We start from the raw sequence: 18,222 nt of genomic DNA on the forward strand, positions 1-18,222 counted from the left end.
CTCAATTACATGCTTGTGAACAACAGTATTTTAACCTATACTGTATGTTTCTTTTGATAAATAAAAACCAAATCCATTTGGTTTTTCATTCAGTTAAAAACTCTCTCTTCTTTTAGCCATGGATAATCCTAAATGTACTGATATCTCAATAGCAATTTCAAAATAATTTCCATTTTCTAGGAGGAAACAGCACAGAACACCAATAATTTTAGTGACTTAAATGTTAAACAATACTTTTTAATATTAGCTCTAAATTTGGCTTTTGACACTAAATATTATTGCTACTAATACATGAAAAACATATTATGTTTATACTCAAGTACTGGGATTGTTTCAAAAGCATCTTTGTATGTCAGTAAAAGTTAGAAAAATATTCTTTTAACTATTCACATTTTTTAGAAGTTCATGCTTGCTTATTGTATAGAACATAACAAAGATTTTAAAGAATTATTTTTTTTCAAAAAACCTTTTGAAGTACAGGGTTCTTTTATTTCAGGGGTGGGGGGCGGGGAATCCTTCTTTTTAGAGACAGGATGTGGAGACTAGCATGACCCAAATTGTTTACACAAAAGCAGTCCACACCTCCCTAATTAGGTCAGAAAACTTTGCCTTTACCTGCAACAGCTGCCTTCTATTAGTACTGGAAACAAACTCTACAATCTACGGTCATTGAACTATGACCACCTTCTCTTTTTGAAAAAAAATAAATAATTTTTTTTTTCTGTCTCAGAGACCCAGAATCCAGAAATTGAACTGGTGGTGAGGAACTTTGATAGACATAACTTATCAGTGTCCACCTTAAAAACAGGCTGACTTATCAGAATGGCTACACGTTATAAAATGAATGCAATTAGGGGAGTCAGAGAGTGACGTCTGAGGTTTTTTTTTTCTTTTTACATCGTAAAGAAATAAAGATAAAAATGGAATGTTCTTATGACAGGCAGGGCAGCCTCTCCCTCCCCACTTCCCCTAAACTGCACTGCCTTCAAAAAAGCTCCATGAAATTGTTTCAAAATACATTGAGAAACTTTGGAAGGCAGGTACAAGCAATGGTTGTTACCACTATTCTGGGGTAAAGGATAAAAGGCTGCTATGTCTAAGCCTTCAGATCGGGCAGATTTCTGAATGCATGTTATTGCACCTGAAAGAAATTTTGCATTCTTGAGAAAATGCAATGCAAAAATGAGTTGAGACGCAATATCCCTTTATCTCAAAGCTGCAAAGCAGCCTTATTTCCTTCCGTATAGTTAAAATAGAGGGCAGGCAAGTCAGGTTGTGGTTTCTGAAATCTAACAACCTAGTATCGCTGTGCCATTCTCTCCCGGGTTCGGTGCCACTCCCTTAACTTGATATCTGTTTACTTTAGAGGAGGCAGTTTTTGAAAAAGGACCATAAATATCCTGGCCTGGTGCCCCAGAGCCATGACAAGCAAAAGAACATACTCGCCTAGAGATAGCCCTTGAGATATTTAAATGTGTGGGTTAATTTTTTATCCACTTTAATAACTAGATTACCCCCCCCCTCTGCCCCCCTCACTTCTTTGCTTTCTATTTCTGCTCTGAAGCCGCGGGCACAGAATTCTCCACAGGCAAATTACTCCTGAGCACATTGCCGGACAATCCTATAACGAACAGCTAAATTCTCAGCATCTGATTCCTGATCCTTTTCCGACATGGCAGGTGTGAATAACTGTCTAAAATATTCTATGTTTGTCTTCAACTTCTTGTTCTGGGTAAGTGTTTTTCTTTTAATTATCAATTTTATGCAACAAAGGGGATCTTGATATAAATATCATAAACGAGAACAGGCTCTGTACTAGAGAAATAAGAGGAGGAGGAAAATGTATTTTCCATTTACTTGTTTAGATTTGTTTGTTCTTTCTTTGGTTATTTCAGTAATTGAAAAGGAGCCAACGACTCAAGAAAATGCACCTCAGGATCTGTGAGGATAAACATTTTATAAATGTTTTGATATTGTTGCAAAACAATCACAGAGGAAAGAAATACCCCTTAATTAAAGGCTAATTATTCTTAGTTGTATATCATGCAGGCCTCCCTGGTGTTAGGACCCAGTGGGAAAATTCTGATCTGATTCCATCTGGATGGAGCCCAAGCCCCTGAATTGTAACCCTTACATCTGGGGTTGTAGCAGGTGGACGGTGGGATGTCAGAAGATAAAGGCCTGATTAAAGGATTATTTTCAGAAACCCGCAGAAGAAACAATGGGTCATAAAGAACTTGAGAAGGAAACAATAAAAGTATTCAATCGTGAAAAGGTGAAACTAAGCAACTCGGTTAGTATCAGCAATTTAAAGTTAGGATTTTGATGCGTCATCACCCCACCTTTTAATCAACAGGTTTAGTATTTTAGCAAGTTCTTATGTTTCCCTTAAAAGTCTATTGACATGAGACATAGCAAATAAATTGATAAGTGAGATCTAACATTGGAAAATGGAAAAATAAGGTATGGAAAGGCAATAAGGTAAAGGGCAGGCAGGGATGTAGGAAAACTGACGTTACTTTTAGTATAGATGGCATAATTTTAGACTGTTCAAAAGAAAAAATCATTTTGTGTACTGATTTAAAAACTGGCTAATGCAGTATAAGCAGAAGAGAGTTGTGGTTTTGTTTTCAACCTGGTTACCTGTAGTAAACAGGCAGCTGGTAAATTTAAATGTTGGTAAATTTCTGTTCTATTAAACTAATGATGTACTTAATTAAACAAGAACTCTAAGAATACAGTCTTATTGTACAGACTGACTTTCCATTCAATGTCCGGTAGCCACAATGAGTACAGATGATACATAGGTGAAGTGAGTGAGCATATAATAGATACAATAAAATAAAGAAGGTTTGTTCTTTGTACTTTCTCTTTTCTCTAGAAAAATGGGCTGCCTTTGCAAATAGTAAATGAAGCTCATGAATATATGCTGGTTTTTTAAGTTAGTCCTGATAAATTTCTTCCCTTGGATATTTAAAATTGATTAAACATTGAGAGTAGAATGTAAAAAAAGAAATGGCTGGTTTTGTTTTTAGCTTTAATTAGAGAGAACTTTAAACATCCACATAACAGGACGGGGTAATCAATGCCATCATCTAACCCCAATAGCCATGAAACTATTGTCAATCTTTTCCTGCTCATAGTCTCATCCAACTTCTCCAGCCCATATTATTTTGAAGCACATTTCGGATATAGCATTTCATCTACAAGTAATTTAGTATATATCTCTAAAAGATAATTCTTTAAAAAAATGTAACCACAATGTCATTATCACACTAAAAACATCAAAAATTTCTTAATTGATTATCAAATATCCATCCAGGGTTCAAATTTCCCATTGCTTGTAAATGTCCCTGTTTGAATCAGAACCCAGGTAAGGCCCATACATTGTGCCCACACACTGATACATCTCTTACATCCATTTTCACATTTAGATGATCCCTCCATCTTTATTTATTTATTTATTTTCCCCTTGAAATTAATGTACTGCTGTGTGTTGTCTTGTCACAGTTTTCACGATCTGGATTTTGCTATTTTCATACCCACAGTGTATGTAGATTAACATGTTCCCCATTCTCTGTATTTACTCTAATTTAGTAGTCACATCTGGCAACTTGAAAAGATTCAGGTTATTCCTTTTGTCAGATATAACTACTTTATAAGTGATACTGCATTTTTTCATCAGGAGGCACATAATGTCTGACCATGTTACTTTTGATGACGTTAGTAGCCACTGATGCTCAAGAACCTAAATCCTTAGTTCTGTAAGAGTTTCAAATGAGTGATATTACATTTCTATTATTTTTGTTTTATTTATTAGCTATAACGTTTTCCATGAAGAGAAATGTATCATTGACTCATTGGTTCCCAGTGGCTCCCAGTTTTTATTTTAAAAAAGCAGCACAAATGTTTCTTACTCTTTACCCAGCAGATTTCAAAATGATGAGTTAAGTTTTTGGTATCAGACAACGGTGATAAGCAAGTATTTCTTTAAGTAGCCTATGAAGTAATACATTTAAATACCATCAGAGTTCTCATCCTCATTGATGTATAATTTATTCCATCTTTGGCCAGTGGGAGCATCCTTAAAAGTTGTCTCCTGAGTTCTTTTACCATGATCCTTAGAACTTTGATAACTTCTTCACTATTAGGTATGACAAGATATTTCAGGCTCACTTCCCTATTTCCTGCCCCACCCTGGACTCAGCTATTTTTCCAAGAAATCCTGATACCCATTTTTTAAAAAAACTATAACCATTGTCTTTTCATGATACAGAATGCGTCTCATTTAAACAAACTAAAATATGAATATGCCAATAAGTGCATGGCTCCTATTTTAATAACATGTCCCAAAGTACTCAAACCAGTAGCAATCCTCATTATGACATTATAAAACAGTGAAAATATATCGCTGTTGTAAAAATACAGCATACAAAATGAATACATCAGAGGTCAGAATAAATAGGTAAGCAGGAATTTGGAATAAATCCAAATTTTAAACTACTATGATAAAGACAGTGTAAGAAATGGGTATGCCATAGGTTCAGCAGGATACATTTAAGAGCAGAGTTCAAAGTGAGTTGGAGACATCTGTACCATGCTGTTACTTGACATTACTGTTGCTTTCCTGGGGTGCTCTGATTATTTTATGGGTACCATTATTTCTTTGTCTTTCTGATAATGAAGACAAAGTCTGATGCTGTAGATTTCAGTTAGACATTACTAACTTCCCCGGGCTAAAGGCCTTGTTCTTACCACCAGCAGAGTGCTGAGATCTACAATCTGTATATGAGCATCTTGAAATGGAGGCTTTGGGTGAGCAACAGTTATAAAGACCAATGATAACCTCAGCCTCCAGGCAACATGTTTTCATTCAAAATCTAGACAGCAGGAGCAGTCTCTGAGGTTAGCGAGCCATTCCTATTTCTATTCTTCTCTCTACCCACAACCCAGAGTTCTCAGCAGGAATTTTACAGTCCTTCATAGGAAATTAGCAATTTGTCACATTCCCAATGTTTACTTACGCAAAATTTCAAGGGTCCCACTGATGTGGTTTTCGTATAGATATCCAGGGCCTTATGTTTTTAAATGCATTCTTTCTGGTGTAACTTGTGAAACTAAGCCTTTGCAAAGTAGGGCCAGATGTTGAAATATCTGTAAGATATGCATATGGTCACTTAAGTTAAACATACCGACTTCTTTTGTGAGAGAACTTGAGATATGCCACACAAATATGCCGTGATTTCCATTTGTTAGAATTAGTAATTGAAGGAAAACATGTGAAAGTGAATATCGTTTCTAATCACTCATGCTAGAGGGTGGTGTGCGTTACAGTGACTTGCAAATGCTATAAATGATAGATAAATGATAGGTACAAAACCTATTTCTCTAGTCTTTTGTCAAAACAGATGAACTGTCCACATTTTCTCATGCTCCTCTCAGATGAGTCAGGCTTGGGAGTACTGTAGATGCTTCGGGTGTCTTAGGAGTCTGGGGAAGCATGGAGCACAGGGCCTGGGGCCCATGGGTGCAGAGGAGCCATTGCCAGTGGCAGAGAGCCATGGGGAGGCCAGCCCTGTATGAAGGAAAGCAGAGTGAAGGAACGTTACCAATGGCAAATGAGGTGAGGTAAGAAGGAGGAGCTAAGGTGTAAAGCCAAATGGATCAGCAAGTGAGGGAAGCCCATGCCTGAAGCAGTTTGAAGAGAGCAGAGGGAAGCTAGAGTTTGGAGAGTGTCCAGAAACCAGCATTTTGATGTTCATCATTGTATTTTATGTGGTGCCTGGGTCTCTGGATTAGATGTTCTGAGAGCAATTAAAAGAGTTGATGCAGAACAGACATAACTAGGAGATAGGCTGTATTAGAAAATAGGGCACAATTATATTTCATTCTGTCAGCTGATAAATTCCCTCGAGATAAAGATTTGACCATGGCAGAAACGCGTGAGCTTTGTAAATAAAGCAGTTGTCTGCCAGTATGCAATCAGTGTGGAACTATAACAGTCACAAAAGGCACTGGAGCTCAGTGGTTGAGAGCTCAGGCTAACCACAGCTGCTTCCTCACCGGCTGTGTGACGGGGAAGTTAGTTAACTTGTCTGTGCCTTACTGTTCCTCATCTGTAACATGGGGGTAGTAGTGGTGTCTACCTCATGGGGTTGTTGTGAGATTAAGTGATTTAATTTCTATAAAGAACTCAGAATAACACTAAATAAATGTTTAAAAAACAAACACTTCAGCCAACATTGTATAGGCATTTTAAAAAGATATATTTTTTATTGATTTCAGAGAGGAAGGGAGAGGGAGAGGAATAGAGAGAGAAACATCAATGATGAGAGAGACTTATTCATCAGCTGCCTTCTGCACACTCCATACTAGGGATCGAGCCCACAATCCAGGTATGTGTCCTGACCGGGAATTGAACCATGACCTCCTGGTTCATAGGTCAATGTTCAACCACTGAGCCACACCGGCTGGGGTATATAGGCATTTCTATGAGACAAAAATATGAAACCATTGTGCGCAGTGATGAATACATTACAGTGTTGGATTTTCAAACAGAGGAGGAAGTAAGATGTCATAAGGCAGAAATTCTTCTATCATAAATTAAGGGAATGGAAAGAAAGTATGTTTTGTAAACAGACAGACAGATTCAACTCCTGAATTCACCCATATCGCTTTGTGGCCTGGAACGTGTTCCCTGACTTTTCTGTGCCCTGGTCTCTGCACTTGTAAAATGAGGGAGATAATTTTCTTTTTCAGGATTCACTGAGATGTTTTATGAATGCCTATAACCAAGGATTGACATACAATTATAGTTCAGTTAATGGTATTTTTCCCAAGTCCAACCATCATACTGCTTTTTAATTTAAAAGTATTGAAATCTGGTGTCATAGTATTTTATACATGATGGTCTTTAAATATAATTTTAGCCCTCCTCTGATTCTCCTCTAGCCTCATAGTGCAAGAAATCTGTATAATCTTATAGTTAGAGGAATATCTCACCCTAAATTCAACCTCTACTTTGCGTACCCAAGACCACAATTTCCCTCCCCAAATGGCCCTGTTTCCAGTGTCTGCACAAACCCTTCTGCAGGGGTGATCAAGAGGGAGCTATTTGCCAGGAATGAGAACAAATTGTAAACAGATCTGGCTTGCAAGCTGAGCTATCCATACCCATTCCGTTATACCCCTCAGAATTTAAGACAGAGCCGGAAGTGAGGGATGGGGGCCTGGGCCACCTCCTTCTGCTAGTGAACTCTGAAAATTCTAAATCAAACCTTGTCCTTCAGGTGATTAAGTGGGTACATTTGCGATGGCAGAAAGATGGAACACATTTGGTATATATTTATCACTTGCGTTATAACTTCTCAATATAGAGACCTGTGGTCTGTGGTCTGTTATTTGTATTCTTGCCCCAAGCCCTGCAAATGTACTTTGAAACAAAGTGCTAAAAGAATTCCTGAATGTGCATCGTTTCATCATTCAGAAACATTAGGATGCCAACCAAATGCTGAACATTCATCTCTTTTTATATATTTTGAAGTTGTGTGAATTTTAGTGATTTTATGCTTCAGTTTAGGAAAGATAACCTGAAGTATGCTTACCCAGGACCTATTTGTGTCAGAAGGAGATGTGGTTGATTTCTTTCCCTTAAGTTTAGAGATATTTAAAGTTAGAATTTGCAGTAGTTATACGGGGTTCTTGGCTTACTTCAGAGGTTTAGAAAATGCACATGAATGCAACCATAGGGACATGCCACTGTGTATTTCACACATATTAATACAGTAAATATCATTCATAAGGAAGATAGAAAACCCAAAATATCACTCGCAGTAGTAGAGTCTGCTAAGAATTGAAGGTTTTAATTTACTCCCTTGGTTTAGAGCATCAGAAAATTCAATGTTATCTGACAGCTGGGGGCCATCTCTGTAGTAAGAGTGGCATTAGGCCATACCTGCAGAGAAAATGCACAGCAACCTCCCTCCAATAGCAGATCTGAGAATTAACATCTCCCCTGTTGTTAGAGAGTGAGGCAAATTAATAAGAAATTAGAACAGGTTCAATAAAGAATGAATAAGGACTGGCTGACATGGCTCAGTGGTTGAGTGTTGACCTAGGAACCAGTAGGTCATGGTTCGATTTCTGGTCAGAGTACATGCCCGGTGTGCGTGCGTGCTCAGTCCCCAGTGGAGGGCATGTGGGAGGCAGCCAATCAATGATTCTCTCTCATCATTGATGTTTCTGTCTCTCTCACTCTCCCTTCCTCTCTAAAATCAATAAAAACAATTTTTTTAAATAAAAAAATAGTGAATAAGGGAAAACCAACATAAGTGCTGATAAAACAAAACAAAACACCATTGAACCAGTGAAAGGGAATGTCACTCTGAAGCCTTAGAGGACAAGTACACACCCCTGAAAAAAACACTCCAGCATCCTGAAAAAATATCAGGAAATTGGTATCCACATGCAATGCAAGAAATAACCCAACATGAAATGGTGGCTGGGGGTCATAAGAGAAGATAAAGTTAACTGGGAAACCATAGGATGAGATGAACAGGGAAATGGATAAATAAAGAAGTACTTTGAGTAAGCCAGAAACACAATGATAGAATTAAAATCCACTCCAGAAATCACATTACATGGAGACGGTAAAATAGAGTCCCAAATTGAGAAGCTCTGCCAGAGGAGAATCAAAAAGAGATAAATGATGGGAAAGGAGATGAGAGAGCGAGAGAACAGAGAACAGAACAACGATCGATTATATCAATTATATCAACAATCCATCATAAAAATTCTCATGAGCAATGATTTCACAGGCTATATTATCTTACTACAATGCAATTGAACTAGACGTTTGAGTCATGGTTAATAAAAGAGGAAGCTTGAAAATTAACAACAGTAGTACTGTCCCAAAATGTTAGGACTGTACTCATGATCTCTTGTGCTCTGGGTTATTGTATAAACAAACCTTGTAGTTCTCCACAGTATCCATTTGGATATTTTCTTATTCATTTGTGACCTCTCAGGAGCAACATAAGATGTCCCTTAAGTTTATCTTAAAAGTGTCTATTTTGGATCAATAATGACATAGCTCATAATATACTCTTCCTCTTAGCACAGCACCATGCACTTCTTCCATTTCTGACATTCTTCAAAAACACTTTGATAATCACCCAAATAAAAAGATAGGGTTGGGAGAGAGTGAGTAAGGATGGTTGGAGGACACATTATCAGAGAAGAGGACAAAGGGGCTTGTTCTATACCAGTTGTTTGTGCTCTGGATGTTGCTTCCCATTTTCTTCCTGCCCTGTATTAGTGGCTTGGGCTGCTGTAACAAGATAGTATAGAGTTGGTAGGTTAAACAACAGAATTTTTTTTTCTCACAGTTCTGGAGGCTGGAAGTCTAAGATCAAGTTTAAGATCTAATTTGGTTTCTGTGAAGCCTCTCTTCCCAGCTTGCAAATGGCTGCCTTCTTTTGTGTTCTTATATGGCCTCTCCTCCCTCCATGTGTACAGAGAAAAAGAAAGATTTCTCTCTCTCCCGCTTGTTACAAGGTCACCAATCATACAGGATTAGAATCTCACCCTTATGTCTCATTTAACCTTAATTACCTCCTAAAAGCTCTACCTCAACCTACAGTCACATTGTGAGTTAGGACTTCCAACATAATTTAGTCCACAGCATGCTCATAAGCAAACCAAAATTACCTCATTTATTAGCATGCTGGCTCAGACCAACAGCATCCTAATTCCATAAAAAGAAAGATGTCCTGCCCTGGCCAGTGTGGCTCAGTTGGTTGAGCACTGACCTATGTACCTGCCCAGTGTGATTTCCAAACAGGGCACATACCCAAGTTGCAAGTTTGATCCCTGGTCGGAGTGATTGTGGGAGGCAGGGGATTGATGTTTCTCTTTTGCATCAATATTTTTCTGTTTCTCTCTTCCTCTCTGTCTAAAAAAAAAATTTATAAAAAATATTAAAAAAAAAAAGAAAGATGTCCCATGACAGTCGGGTGACAACTGCAATAACTCATTGGGGGATGGGATGGGAGTGGAAGTAAACCTAGTCAGTTCTGTAGTTCAGCTAACCTGGGGGCCCCACATAACCCATTCCCTTTTATAGTCTTATCAACAGAAGGACAGAGCTAGACATTTTTTTTCTTAATTTATATTCCCAATTATTTAAAACATTATAAAAAGACTAGTGGCCTGGTGCACAAAATTCATGCACATTAAAAGGGAATTAATTAGAGAAAATATTTTAATATTGCTATTTGCCCTTTCTCTATAATAGAAGTGTCAGAGATGAAAGAAAATTAGTAAAATGTATATGAAAATCTTCCTCCTGTCAGGGTTTGGGGTGCACCGTGGGACCCAGAGTCAAGTCCCTCCCCACCTGCATGCTTCTCAAAATTGCAGGAGACCCAGACCCGGCCGGCCCCACCCCCATTGGGGGAGATCCAGACCTGGCTGGCCCCACCCCTGTCAAGCCCCGCCAGGCGAGGAGCACAGCCTCAGGTCCCCTGACCCGGTGTCAGACAGGGGGTGCAGCCTCAGGTCCCCTGTCAAGCCCTGCCAGGTGGGGGGCTCAGCCTCAGGTCCCCCGTCAAACCCCGCCGAGCAGGGGGTGCAGCCTCAGGTCCCTTGGCCTGGCACCAGGGCAGGGGGTGTGGCCTGAGGTCCCCCGTCAAGCCCCGTTGGGAGAGGGGTGCAGCCTCAGGTCCCCCACTCCCTGGCCCAGCCCAGCACTACGCAGCCTCAGGTCCGTGCTGATCGCTCATTATGGCTCATTACAGGAACCCCGCCTCTGCTGTGGGCGCAGCCATCTTGTGACGGCATTACGTGTGAGGGTCAATTTGCATATTACCTCTTTGTTATATAGGATTGGGAACAAACCTTCAAATACAAACTGGAAAAGAGCTCCAAGAACTATTCTTACCAAAAACAATTGGGATAAATTAGGCTGGTATCAATCCTGACACAGAATGATTGTTCTTGACAGAAAATCAATTTACTTTTAAAGTCATTTAACAAATTTATAAATGATTTCAGGTTATTAAGACTCTGATTTTTACATATGAATTTCTTCAATAAGATGAGGATGATATATTTTAAGCATTTATTTCTTGTTTTTAATGATAATGTTTGAAGAAGGGATGGAAATGATAGTTTGGCCAACTTCAAAAACCCTAAGAATATTGATCTAATTGGGAAGATTGAAGTTGGGCAAAATATCCTTGACTTCTGAAATAATTGAATACTCTTTCTTTTTCTTTTTAAAAAGACTGTAATTTGTTAGAGCAGTTTTAAGTTCACAATAAAATTAAGAAAGTATAGAGATTTCCTATGTACCCCTGGTCCCCACACATGCATAGCTTCCCCCATTATTGATATCACTTGCTACAGTGGTACATTTGTTAACAATTGTTGAACCAACATTGACACATTATAATTGTCCAAAGACCATAGTTTACATTAGGGGTCACTCTTAGTCTTGTACAGGAGTTTGAACAAATGTATAATGATATTGACATATATCCATTATATTATTATACAGAGTATTGATTCACAAGCTTAAAATCTTCTGTGCTCTGCCCATTCATTTCATCCTCCCTCCAGCAATCCCTGATTTTTGTTGTTGTTGTTTTTGTTGTTAATCCCTACCTGAGGATATTTTTCCCATTGATTTTTAGAGAGAGTGGACAAGAAGGGAAGGAGGAAGGAGAGAGAGAGAGAGAGAGAGAGAGAGAAAGAGAAGAGAGAGAGATACAATGATTGGTTGCCTCTTGCAACCCAGGTATGTGCCCTTGACCTGGAATCTAACCTCAGTATTCTGTTGATGCTCTAACCTTGGGCAACACTGCCAGGGCAATCCCTGATCTTTTTACTGACCCCATAGTTCTGCCCTTTTCCAAATGTCATGTAATTGGAATCATACTGTGTGTAGCATTTTCAGATTGGCTTTTTTCACTTAGTAATACGCATTTAAGCTTTCTCCATATTCTTTCATGGCTTGACAGCTCATTTCTTTTTCTTTTTCTTTTTTAAAAATATTTTTTATTGATTTCAGAGAGGAAGGGGAGGGAGAATCATTGATCAGCTGCCTCCTGCACGCCCCCTACTGGGGATAGAGCCAGGAACTCAGGCATGTGCCCTTGACTGGAATTGAACCCGGGACCCTTCAGTCCGCAGGCTGGCGCTCTATCCACTGAGCAAAACCAGCTAGGGTGCTCATTTCTTTTTAGCCCTGAGTAATATTTTATTGCCTGGATGTACATAAAGAAGAACATCTTGGTGGCTTTCAAGGTTTAGCAATTATGAATAAAGCTACTATAAATATCTTTGAGCAGGTTTTTCAACTCCTTTGGGTAAATACCAAAGACCATTATTGTTGGATCACATGGTAAGAGTATATGTAGTTTGTGAGAAACTGCCAGATTGTCTTCCAAGATAGCTGTACCATTTTGCTTCCCATCAGCAATGAATGAGAAATTCTGTCGCTCTGCATCCTTATCAGCTTTTGGGGTGGTCAGTGTTCTAATTCTGGCCATTCTAATAGGTGTGTAGTGACATCTCATTGTTTTCATATCCTTCCTTTAAATGTTAATGTAACAGGTAATTGCCAGTGGTTGAGAAGACTAAAAGTTATCATTTGAGTGGAAAATATGATTGATTTCAAAAGATTTTGGAATAATTTGATGTCTAAATACATTGAAAACGTGAACTTACAGGTCACATGGAAACCAAAAAAAAGTAAGGGTTTAAGCAATCTTATACTCTTAGTCTCTTAGAATTCTTCAAGTTTTCTTAATAGTAACATCAATAAATATCAGATAAGGATGATAATCATATCTATTTAGATAATTAATACTGTTTTCAATGAAATCTAAAAGCCAGAGCAACTATTAAGATAATCAATGTAAGCCTTCCTACAAAAGAAGAAAAAGAAAGAAAATATCAGTGAACAAAGAAAATAACAAAAATCCAACTGCTATAAAATTACAGATAATCCCAAAGAGTCTCATTATCATTTGACATAAATTCTTACAGACTTACTTATAAACAAAGATCTGCTAACACGAGTATTTTATCTTCATCTGCAAATGAAATTAGAACTACGTGAAACAGGGAGAAGAAAAAAGGAGGGTTCTCAGGCTCCAAAGAATGGTTTGTATTTTACAGTGTGTGCCTATGAGATAATTAAATTGTACAGCTGACTTGGTGATTGGATAAAGAGCATTGGTTTTCCATTGCATTCCTTATTCTGTAGGAGTAGAAGCATGCAGTAGAGGCAGGATTGGATCAGCAGCAGTGCTGGATTTTCACGATATGACTGTGATCTGCTAAGGGTTCTAGTTTCTGTACCTGAAAAGAAGGGTTTGAACCTAGATAATTTTTGAGTTCTTTTAGGGAACACAGATTCTCGGGTTATTCAGCTACTCATGGCACTCACTATTCCTCATCAAAGCCCTTGACTCTACTTCCATAGCATACTTAATGAAAATCCATTGGAAATGAAACTGTTGCTTTGGGATTCCAGACATGTGGTCCAACTGTGCATGAAAGCCATGATACTGCAGGGTCCCTGGGCGTTGGGGGGACTCAGCCAGGTCTGTGTCAGAGCACCATAAGGTCAGAATAGTCTAGAAAGTCCTCCAAGGCCTGCTGTATTTGGTATGTTACCTAGTTTGTTCTCAACATCTCTATCTAATAATAGACCTTTGATTTTTTTTTTTTGAGACCACAACATATATATCTTTAAAAAAGGGAAAAAAAAGACCCTAAAAGACAGGAGTTTTCCTGACATGAAAGTAAAATGTGTTTCACATTTTATGTGTTGGCCTTGGTCCACATTAAATAATCTGGTAAAGTCATTTATGGAATTTAAGACTTTAAGTACTGTTCCTCATTGTAGCTCTTCTCCGAGTAATCTTTACTACCTAAAAGCTTATTTTAAAAGAGTTTATTTGGGTACAGAAAGTGCTTTGAATGCTTGTTGCTTAACTGCAAATTTTGTCAAATGTTCTACTTTTCTTTGTCTATCCAACTTCTTGTTTTTTGGATCTTGACTAATGTTTGGTAATTAGTCAGTTATTCTCCTTTTTTTGGTCTAAGATAGCTTCTCAGAGACAATCTAGGGCCTAATAAGGATATTTTGTCTTTAAACTGTTGTGATTTATCTTTTGTAGGTTAAAATCTAGCAAAACCACCGAGTTAGGATTGAAAAATGGAAAATCATCTTTTCCCCTGCCCCATATTGGAGATGATTTTTTGTCCTAGACCTGTGACTGGACTGTAGATGGGAAACATTATTCTTATCAAACTTACCAATTATGGTGGACCATTTTAGCAGTTATCTGCATGGGAATATGCCCTATTTATATCTTTTAGGGTTTAAAGGTATAATTAACAGACAGACCATCGTAACCAGATGCCTGGGGGTATATGGGATAAGAGTTGCAGTTTATCTTAGTTGTACTCTAATATATGTTTTTTTCTTTTCCTGCAGCTATGTGGTGTCTTGATCCTGGCACTGGCAATATGGCTACGAGTAAGCAAATCTGAGCAAGAGGTAAATAAATAAATACAAACCTCTCCTATCCCTGAGTAGATCATTTTTCCTATAATGATGAGAGTAACGACTATAATAAATGTTTCTATAGCATTTTCCTTAACTGACTCATACAATTATTTACATTGGTAAGTGATTTTTTAATATACTTAAATTTAATTAATCAAAAGTACTCACTATGTGCCTGACAATGTTGGGCATGGATCAGTTCTTCTGGAGAATGGAGGTGTTATTTATTACAAATATAGGAAGATCGCAAAGAAAGTGGAGGTGGGAAGGGGCCTGAGTGGAAGTTAGCCTTTTCCTTCATGTGCTTAAGGCCAGCCTGAAGTGTAGCTGGACGGTAATGATCACCTTTCCTCCCCACCAGGAACGGTTTTTGTAGTATAAGGTATTGGCAATCATTTGGCTGATGCCAAGGTGGGGTGGTGGTCCAAAGGAAAGAGGGTAAGAAGTCCTCTTGGAGACTTTGAATCTGTGTTTTACAGGCAGCAGTGTACAAAGATGGTTGGTAGTTACCTGTGGCCACTGCTGGTAACAGCAGGAGGTTGGTCACACTGGTGTAACTCAGCAGTGGGCTGGGGATTTCCAGCTCCTTGCTATCTAGATAGGATTAGCATGCCCCTTCCCCCTCAACACACACTGTGCATTGTCCTGTGGCAAAGGTCTTACCCAGATTTCCATAGGTCTAGAGGAAGTTTAGTTCATATATTTAGCTCTGTGTCCAATTTTTGGATCCACATGCACTGTTTCTGTTCCACACCATCGTGTCACAAATGTGGAAAGAATGTGTGTTTGGGGAAAAGGGTGAGGATTTGTGTGTGGAGGTGAGGGGAGGGTTCTATTAATTTAACCCAACATCATGCCTGGCACTATTTCCTGCTTCCCTGCTTCATTTTTCTCTCCTATCTTCTCAGAGTCATTCCACCCTTCAAAGTAATATCCTTACTGCCCTCGGGATAGTTTTCTTGTTCTTTGTTGTCTGGGCTTCTGCTACTACTCAGGATCACATTTTCTACTGCTAGGGCCTTTCCAAGGAACTTTACCAAAAAGTTTCTGCTAAGAGAAATGCTGACTCTTATTTGATGATTATTAAGTTATTACTAAGCTATCAATTAAGGTAATGAATTTTTAATTAATTAATTTTTTGTTTAATTTTTAATTGAAGTTTACATTCAATATTATATTAATTTTAGGTGTATATCATAGTGGGTAGACATTTATATAACTTATGAAGTGATCCCCCAATAAGTCTAGTATCCCTTGACACCATACATAGTTATTACAATTCTATTGACTATACTCCCTGTACTGTACAGGTAAAGCATTTTCCACGAATTCTTATTATACTGTGGTGCAGCTAAATGCCTTGGATATAGCATAGTTGAAAGAAAGATTACAAGAAAATTAACACTTGTTCTAAATGGGTGGCTTCCCCCTTCTATCCTTCTTTCCTTCCTTCCTTCCTTCCTTCCTTCCTTCCTTCCTTCCTTCCTTCCTTCCTCCTTCCTCCTTCCCTTCCTTCCTTCTGTCCTTCCCTCCCTCCCTCTCTCTCTTTTATTTATTTTCATTTAAAAGTATGATTTCTGCCATTAGAGAAACCAGAGAATCACAGTGGGAATTAGCTGCTTCCTCATTCTGTGTCTTACCCTGTTGAAGAAATTGGGTGAATTGGATGAGGGACAGGTGTGGCAACTAGTTGATAACATTCTAGTCCATCAGGATTTCATGTGTTGTTTTATGCTGATAAATGTAACTGTAACTTCCTAATGGCTTGGGCTTTGAACTTTGAGCCTGTTGATGGTATTTGAAGATATACAGACTCTCTGTTTTCTAGAAACTGATGTCTGACTTTGAGTCTCAAATTAAAGCACAGAGATTACTCATAACAGCCAGCTATTTAGAGGGTGCTTTGCCTTTAAGATGTGTGTACAGCCTGTATTTTATTTTATTTTACTACTAGAGGCCCGTTGCATGAAGAGATTTGTGCAATAGGCCTTCCCTTCCCCTGGCTGCCAGCACTGGTTTTCCTCCGGCACCCAGGACCCAGGCCTTCGCTCCGGCCGGAGCCTTCAGTCTTCGCTGCTCTGGCCGGAGCCTTCAGTCTTTGCTCCGCCGCTTCGCGCATAGGTATGCAAATTAACCACCATCTTTGTTGGGTTAATTTGCATACTCTCCTGATTGGCTGGTGAGCATAGTGGGGGACGGTCAATTTACATGTTTGTCTATTATTAGGTAAGAGTCCTGGTTGATATGGGAACATTTTCTTTCCCCCCAGTGCTTCTGGTAAACAAATTTGGTGTTTAGTCTATTAAGAAATTACCCAGATTGAATGTATTAAAGAAGTGTCCCTGAGGATAAGAATAAATTAATAGAGCTAGACAGCATCTTTAGTCACATTTTGCTTCTTGTCCTCTGCCAGGTTCTAACCCTGAACAAAAGTCATTATCTTTCAGGACAACATTACCTAACTGGACTTATGTTAAATTGGCTTGATTTACATTTATTCAAAGTCAGTGACAAAGAATCCAGATTGTGCAAAGAGCTGATTTTACTAGTGGAAAGCAGTGGTTGCAATTTTAGAAGGAGAAACCTGAGCATAAACACAGAAAAGAAGGATGTCAGAGAGGGTTAGGTGAACATCTTTTAGGGTACCTCTTTGTACTAAAGTGCTCTTTTTTGGGGGCACGAAATTTGACATTTTTAAGTGTAATAATATCCATGATGTTAACACCTTCAGAAAATTTGGCATATGAAGTTTTGAAGCTTGTTGTCAATACAACAAAATAGCATACATATCAAATCGCATATATATCAACATATGAGTAACTCCATCTATTGAAAAATCTGCATTATTAACCAGTACACCTAGCAAGTGGTAGATTGAGGCTAGGTGTTAGGAAGGTGATGAAGAAGAGTATGTGTGGGGAAGAGGAATCAAATTATGCAGGTTGTATAACCTAAGCCCCCACATAGGGACCTAAGATTTTTTCCCTTAACATTCTGTTACTTAACAGTCAGGCAAATTGAAGAGTTTTCTGGAAGACTCTGTGGACTATATATCTTCTGGGAACAAGGAGATAGAATTGATATGAAATATCAGGTACTAGATTTTTTTTTCTTAGTTTAAATTTTTTGTTTGTTTTGGCAAATGTATAGACCTGTGAAATTACTATTATAATCAATAATAAAACATTTTATTAACCCCTAAAAGCTCCCTCATCCCTTTGCAGTCAGCTCCTCCTTTCTCTCCTACACAGCTAACAGTCATCCCCTGCTCTGATTTCTATCATCATAGTTTAGTTACCCATTCTTGATCGTCATATAAATGGAATCATACAATAATCACTCTTTTGAATGTGGTTTATTTAGCTCACTAAGAGATTAATTCATTTTTGAGATCATTCATATTCTTGAAACTCTCAGTAGTTTGAGAAACTTGGGCTTTATAATTCATTTAATTGCCATAGAAACACATACTTTGCAATGCTACTTTTATGTATAAAACACAAAATATGCAAACCAAAGAGCACATGATAGGTGAAAGTACATGTCCTTCTAAATTTAAAATAATTGGTATTTCAAAGCCTTTTACATTGCCTCCTTCCAATATCCAGTTCCTCTTAGAAAAGTATAATGTTGGAAACATT

The 18,222-nt window shown here is 38.3% G+C and overlaps 1 protein-coding gene across 2 annotated transcripts in view; it reads left to right on the forward strand.

Moving 5' to 3' along the window:
* Positions 1–1,459: 1,459 nt before the first annotated feature.
* TSPAN8 (tetraspanin 8) overlaps positions 1,460–18,222 on the forward strand; it is a 28,459-nt gene continuing 11,696 nt past the window's right edge. The window contains exons 1-3 of one of the 2 annotated variants that reach the window (XM_070409726.1): positions 1,460–1,476; positions 1,565–1,732; positions 14,510–14,572. In XM_070409726.1, coding sequence (XP_070265827.1) covers positions 1,673–1,732; positions 14,510–14,572 — 123 coding nt within the window. In that variant the 5' untranslated portion in view covers positions 1,460–1,476; positions 1,565–1,672. Of the gene's footprint in view, positions 1,477–1,518; positions 1,733–14,509; positions 14,573–18,222 lie in introns of those variants that run through there. The other variant, XM_070409725.1, reaches the window with a different exon arrangement.

Source organism: Myotis yumanensis, unplaced genomic scaffold, assembly GCF_028538775.1.
Source record: "Myotis yumanensis isolate MYYU_CA2020_CCGP unplaced genomic scaffold, mMyoYum1.0.hap1 SCAF_3, whole genome shotgun sequence".
NCBI lineage: Eukaryota > Metazoa > Chordata > Mammalia > Chiroptera > Vespertilionidae > Myotis > Myotis yumanensis.